At 49.9% G+C, this 7,259-nt stretch overlaps 1 protein-coding gene across 1 annotated transcript in view; it reads right to left on the bottom strand.

Annotated features, from left to right (window-relative positions):
• The window catches only part of PLXNA4 (plexin A4), a 357,753-nt gene that overhangs the window by 91,266 nt on the left and 259,228 nt on the right, over nucleotides 1-7,259 (bottom strand). Inside the window, exon 5 of the mRNA XM_012806241.2 lies at nucleotides 625-748. Within this exon, the coding sequence (XP_012661695.1) occupies nucleotides 625-748 (124 nt within the window). The remainder of the gene's footprint in view (nucleotides 1-624; nucleotides 749-7,259) is intronic.

Below are 7,259 nucleotides of genomic sequence, written 5' to 3'. Positions count from 1 at the left end.
AGCCTCTTTCCCCAACATTCCTGTTCCTGTCCCCTCCTTGCATATCCAGAGACACTTACCCTATTAATTTTTCATTCCAAGTTAATATGAGGATACAGGTGATGAGGTTACAATGTTTGCATTTGTTAGGTAAAGTCCCTGTTGTAGTTGTGTCACGCACCCAGGAGGCATGCCACATACTGTCACATTGTACCCATGAGCACACCAATCCCTTCTCTCCTCCCCTCTCCCTTCTCTCCTCAACTTAAATTGAATTTTTCTCTTATGTGGGCATATATTAGAACATCTACTGGTTTCATATCAGTATTGAGTACATTAGATACTTGTTTTTCCATTCTTATGCTACTTTACTAAGAAGAAAGTGTTTCAACTCCATCCAGGTTAATAAAAAAGATGTAAAGTCTCTATCTTTTTATGGCTGAATAGTATTCCACAGTGGACATATGCCACAGTTTCTTAATCCATCCCTGGGTTGACACTTGCTCTTTAGTATCCCTCCCTGCTGTAGAGCTGGGCTTGCTGACCAGGCTCAGCCAGACCTCCCGCGGAGCCTGGGGTTTAGGCACCTTTTGGTAAGGAGGGAGCACATCCCTGCAGCCCTGGGCCACGGCCCAGGCCTCTTACCAGCACGTTGTACTGAGAGACGGAGATGTTGCTGGGATGCACCGTCAGTCGGACACACTGCTTCATCTCCGAGGCAAACCTGTGGGGCTCCCTGGACCGCTCGCAGCGTTCCTTCCGTGTGCACCTGAGAAGGACACAGTGGCTGGTCACCCAAGAGATGTCCAGGGAGGGGCCAACATTGAGGTCAGGGGCTTCTAGCAGCTTCCAGGACATGGCCAAAGTCAGTGTTTCCAGAGCTGAGATTTGTGTTTCCTTCTTCAAGCCTGGTCCTCTCCATCATGCCCACATTTGGAAAAGATGATAATTCTAACCACCTCTTGCCAAACACAGAACCTTGGGAGTTATCCTAACCCTCAGCCCTGGACTCTTGCATTGCACAGTGGCATCTATTCCTTCCCCCTTAGGCCGCCTGAGACTCCTTCTCTCCATGCCATAGAACACACTTTTTCACACTTCCCGGCCTTTGAACAAGTGGTTCTTCTGTCTGGACTTTCTCTCCCCTGTACCCACCCCCCTCACTTCTCCACCTATCTTCCCTTCCCTTCCAAACATGGCTCAGTGGCTGGGCACCTACAGCTCCTCCTGCCCACCCCGGGCAAAGTGAAGATCTTCCTTCCCAAGGTCCCACAGCACTCTGGACCTTCTTAGATTTTGTAACAATTATTGGGCCAAGTATAGCCCTCTCATACCAAGTGTGAGCTTCACAAAAGAAGCAACCACATCTGATTTATTTTGGAATCCCCTCATGCAGGCAGGTGGGAGGAAGGGAAGGAAGGATCAAAGGAGCAGAGTGCAGGAGTTTAAAGCATGCTCTGGATCAGAATCCCGGCTCTATGGCACAGCACAACTGCTTTCTGAAGTTTACTGTTATTGATTAATTCCTGTGCTGTACAAAGTGTACCATGTCACAGGTGGACCACATCCAGTGTGACCTGGCATCTTACAGTCTTAGTGGATGAGGGCTTGTGAAAGTTGCACATAAAAAAACACGGACCTCACCCAGAGGTACACATCACATGAGGTCACTGCATGGAGGTGTCTGAGGTTCAGGGAATGGTACTTAACCCAAGTCAGACGAAACTTGTGAACATAGAACTTTGCCGAGTAGCTATGATCTGGAAACCCTGGATGGGTGATTCTGCTGTGGGGTAGGGAGAATCTGGGTCCTGGGAAGGTCAAGTTGAGATAAGATGCCGGGACCCTCCCCGAGTTGCTGATCTTTTTTGGTTAGAGGAAGGAAGGTGCCAGGAGGAAGAAGACAGCCAGGGACATAGAACGCACATGGGGAGGGAGCTATTGGGAGGGAACATCTGTCTCAAGGAGCAGACAGGTGCAGTGGGGCACGGAGATGAGGGAAGGAGGCATTTGGACATCTTCAGCTGCCCTTCAGGCTCAGAAGGAAGCTGTGGGTGTCTCTTCTCCCACATTCAGCCACAGCAGAAGGGGTAACCTGAGGGTCTAAGAATTTAGCTAAGAAGAAGTCACTGAAGCCGTGGACTAAGCTGTCCCACCAAGGATGAGGGGAGACACAGGGACAAAACAGAGGACATCCAAGTAAATGTGTAACACAAAAGTAAAACCCAGTCCTGAACTATACGAGCACGGCCATGTGTTGTGAGTGCTGGACAGGTGCTGGGACGTGGGCTTCAGATTTCATGTCTTTTGTGGTTCACAGCGGTGCTGTGATAGGTCAGGAAACTGCAGAAGAGGGTGGGAAAGTCACTCGCCTGACATCACCAGCTAGCTGGGAAAGTGAGTGTCCACAGACACATTCTGGAGCCTAAAGCTTCCAGGCCACGAGGTGAATGGCAGACCCATTGCTGCAGACTAAACCCATTCTCCTTGCCTTCCTGACACCCCCTTTATGGCTTTAGAACAACGTAAACATTTCTTGTCAGTCTTTTTCTCTAGGCTATCACTACTTTTGCCTTCCACTAGGAAGCACTTTGAATGTTATTGCCACTGGTTGGACAAAGATGAATTCTCCAGGGTGCTTCTAGGAAACCCCATCCCTGGGTCAGACTTGAGTCTGGTCACCCCGTGGCACTCCCTGGCTGCTCTAGCTGACCGATGGCAATAGGAGTGTCTGTCTAAAAGACATGGAAGTTAATTTACCAGGCCAGATCCTCTGCAAGGACTCCATTACCTTCAGCCATTAAGCTAATGTTATGGACTTTTCCAGAGTGTCTGCACTGACATCGCTATTAATAGTGTTATTACTCCCATTAACAGCAGATCCAGAGAGCTAGTACAGGCTTAAATTATTCACTGACGCCCCAACTTTGAAGTTCCTATTTCCAAGAGCAATCAGTAGGTCTGAAAAATGTCTTTGATTAAATTATGAAGAGAAGGGAAAAATGGAGCTGTTTCCAGGGCAAACATTACCTGGACTTAGAAGTAGAGAATGAAATAGGAGAGCGAGGACTCAACCTCTCTCCTGGGGAAGGGGCAGAGACGAAGGTCTCTGGTTGGGGCATGGATGCAGGACGAGCTCTACCTGTATTGTTTACTGCTTCCAAAGTCCACGTGGCTTCATCACACCACTGCTCCTGAGAGCTGCAAATTAGCTATTCATCTCCTTCCCCCAGCCTAAGGTCTTACAGGGAAGCCACTTGTACTTCACAATTTTAACACCCCCTCTAACTGTACAATCTGGGGCAAATTACCTAACCTTTTGGCACCTCGGTTTTCTTACTTATAAAATAGGGGCAAAATATTATAGTTCCTACCTCATAGTGTTATTAGGATGAAATGAGATCATGTGAGTAAAACATTTAGCACAGGGCACAGCTCACAGTAAGCCCTCAATACATGTGAGCTAGTATCCTAATCCCATCCCTTCTCTCATGTCCTCATTTGACCCCTCCAAACTGGAGCTGAGGCAGAAACACAGATCTTTCCCAGATTGGCCCATGGGACAAAAGATAAAAGCAAGGCACGGCTGCAGCAGTTTCTCTCTTAATGAAGGAGAAGGACAGCCCAGAGCCTGGGAGGGAGGAGAGAGGGAGAGGATGGTCTGGGCTATAGCTCTGTCTTCTTAACAGCTGTCAAAGGATATTGAGAATTCAGCTTTCTTAGTGGAAAGTCAAGTTTAAGGTCAGAGCCAGGGATGTTTTGACATTTCTACTATCCTTCAGGGTCCATGAGAGTGGAGGCTACAAATGTCCAAGCACAGGATAATGGAAGGGGAAGAACAAATTCTCTCTGATTTCTTACGAGAGTGTTAAGGGACTGGCCTTCTGCCTTTCTAGGACAGCGATTTCCCAGCAGCCTAGGCCTGAGCAGAGAGTAGGGGGCTTACATGTTTCCTTCCAAGAGGCTCCTGGTACCTCCTAAAGGATGTCCTCCAACTCCACCGTAGGGCCACCCTTGACAGTGAAGGAAGTTTCTGCTTCATCCATTTTCCAGGTAGGAAAACTAGAACTTAAGTGGATTCAGAAAGGGTGTGCTATGTGACTTTGAGTTTTCAGACATTTGTTTCTGCCACACCATTGTCACTCCTGCCCCAAACACAGACCTGCAGAGGCTCAGTGGGAAGCAGGCCCCAAGAGGACCCAGCAGAGGTCTGGAGCTGGAGTTGGCCCTGCTGACCTCCTCCTGCCTGCCTTCCTCCCTCCACCTACTCTGCACTCCACCCCTTCCAGCCCCCATCAGAGGTGCTAAAAGCCCTTTGGAAGAAAGGCCCTGGGCCCCTGGAAGGAGTGATTATTCAAGCCAGTGGTTCCAATGAGATTATCCTCTCTAATGAAGCAGCTACCTCTGCCCTCCCCTAAGCCTGAACTTCCACTGCTGGGGAATTCCCAGCCAAGTGGAAAATTAGAAGGGAAAGGACTGGAGAAAGGAAGAGAGTGAGGGAGAGGGAGAGGGTGGTGATTAAGTTCTCTAGAAATTAATTCCAAAATACAGTGATAGAAATATTAACTCCCAGTGCTGCCGGCCAGTCGGGTAAACAAATTTCAATTTGGAAACGGGACTGTGAGTCTGGCCTGGGCGAGCCTCCAGGCTGGAGGGATCGTGGCTGGTCTGTCTCGCTGGGCCCTCCGCAGGTGTCCCACAGGCTTGGATGTCAGACCTTGCTCCTCATTTCTCCCCAGTCCTTAGCATCTCACACTGACTGTGGCCATGCTTTAGCACATGCCTGTTTGGGGAATCTACACTTAGAACATGAGATGGCAGAAAAGGCAAGGAGGCCGGGATAGTGACCTTGGGCCTGATAGAAAGTCAAGAGGATCTGGGGTCCCCAACAGGGGAAGGGACTGGGTTTCCTAATTTGTCACCCTCACCTTCTTTAGGAATGCCTACAGAAATGGGCAGGTGCACCTGTGTGGCTTGGAGGAGGGTGAACCACGTAGTGCAGGGCGCCTTTCAGGAAGGCGGGTGTGTGAGACGTTTCTTTATGAAGTGGAAGACCAGAAAGGTCCTTTCAGTGTCATGATTCTAGAGTCCAGCGACTGACATTATGGTCTCCCGGGAGTCTAAGTATTTAGGTTGCTCCACCTAAACAGTTAAATTAACCTCACAACAGGAAGCCTGAGGTTATACTGTGATTATCTTCTGCCACCAGAAGCTGCAACTGAACATACCATCCTGCTCATGTTGGGAGACCAAAGCCATCCTGGGCGGCACCTGATGCTGGCTTCATCCCTGCCTCCAGGAGGAGGGCAGAGGACTTAACAGGAGCTGGCAGGTGCAGGCAGCCTGAGGAACCTCTCAGGGCTTATGAAGCACAGAAGGGGTCCTGTCCTACCATGCTGGGCTCACATACTGGGCTTGCTGCCTGCACCGGGAAGCCACCCTGGGTGGCACACACCTGCTTGTGTGTGTGATGTGTGTGTATGTATGTGTTGGGAGATGGAAAGAGAGGACTAAGAGAGAAGATGCAAGTCTCTTTACATCATACTACCTATTTGCTCAGCCATAGAGAGAAAAATTCAGATGTACTAGTATCTGGTCCAAAACTCTTTCCTTTGGACAAGAGGCTGACATTTTGGCAAAGAGCCAAGGGAGACCACAGCATAGACCACTGAGAGTTTGCTGGCAAGAGTGGATGTAACCACTTCTTGGACTATGTAGACCTTGTGTAAACAACCCTGGGAGGCGTCACTAACTTAGCAGGTTAGCAGCCCTGGGATATAGGATATAAATATAAGCAAAAAAATAAAGCTATGGGATAAGCTAAGAGACACAGGGGAGACTTGTGGGCTACTTTGTGTCTCTTAGCATATCCCGTAGCTTCATTTTATTGGTTATATTTGTGGGCTTCCCAATAGCGGGCTTCTTCCCCCCTCCCAGCCACAGCCTGCCTGTCCTGGGAAGGAAACCGAAGGGGCAGGATCCCCTGATCACCGAGGTCCAGCTCTGGTGTCTGCTCCCGCAGTCCTGCTCATCTGGGCCACGTCAGGTGTGAGCGCCTGCTGAGTCCCAGTGCACCCCTCCTTTACTTTATTCACACTGCGTGGCTGTGAGATGACTCTTTGTTTTTACTCGGAGCTGAGGAAACTGAGAGCCCACAGGTTCTCAGCTGCAGCCCATCATTTTACCCTGGGGACCAGGGGCTTTCTTTCCTCTCTCGCCATCTCAGCAGATACTACACACAAAGGCTAGAGGGACCCTGAAGAGTAACCCATGCCACCTATCCAGAGGAGGATCTTCCTCCAACAGAAGAAATCTGGAAAGCGGCAGGGTCGTCAGGGGACAAGAGGGACACTTCATAAAGCTGATCTTATCCTTCCCCTGTGAGGTCTTGGGTTACATGTGCCTCCCAGGAATGACGCTGATGACTATTTTCAAGAAAGGTAAAGTCTGGGCCAATCGATGTGGCTGAATCTGCTGGCAGGATCTGATTACCTGCTGCGGCCGAGACAGGCTTCCCTGCCCGGGCATGGAGCCTTTGGAGGAGGGAAGGTTCTGGGTACCTGCCAAACCTGGTCATCAGAGGCAATATGACCAGGACAGGAGACAGCTGTGATGGGGCAGAGGTAGCCTGGGCTTGCAAGCTTCCCTTTTTTTAACCCAAGTCAGAAACAGGATGGCTCAGGCACAAGACGAGCCCCTGTGAAGAAAGGCTCAAAGCTCGTGGTCACATCAATGCTCAGCATTGTTGAAGCTGCCATCACTGTGAGAAACAGGCGAGCCTGGGGGCTGGGGCCAGGGGCTGCAAAAGACAGCAACAGGGCGGCCCTCTGTGCTCCAGGGTTGGCAGGTAAGTGCTTCACGACAATTGAGAGGAGGAGGGAGGATTTAGATTACACCAGCATTTCTTAACCATGTTGTCTGTAACCCACCTGTGACCTTGCTGGTACAAACAGCCCATTCAGCCACATGAGCCACCTGTTTACAAAGGCCCTGACCTTGAACTGCTCACTCACGCACACCCTCCACCCCTCTCTCCTTCCCTCTGCCTCTCTCTCCCTCTGCTGCTCTCTCTCTGTCCCTGTCTTTGTCTTTCTCACACACACCCCTTCTGTGTCCTTCTCTTCCATAATGCTATTGCCACCTTGCTCCCCACAGCCATGGGAAAAGTTGGCATAAGTGACGGAGAAAACAGACTTATCTTGATACCTCAAGGTACGCTTTTCCTGCTACCCCAGTCTTGCTGAGGTCACTTAGCAAGCAACACACTCTTTTTTTTTTTT

The sequence above is a fragment of the Otolemur garnettii genome, unplaced genomic scaffold (genome assembly GCF_000181295.1).
Source record: "Otolemur garnettii isolate 467f Iridium unplaced genomic scaffold, OtoGar3 scaffold00049, whole genome shotgun sequence".
Lineage (NCBI taxonomy): Eukaryota > Metazoa > Chordata > Mammalia > Primates > Galagidae > Otolemur > Otolemur garnettii.
The sequence above is the reverse complement of the archived record's forward strand: the minus strand, read 5'-3'. Positions and strand labels throughout refer to the sequence as shown.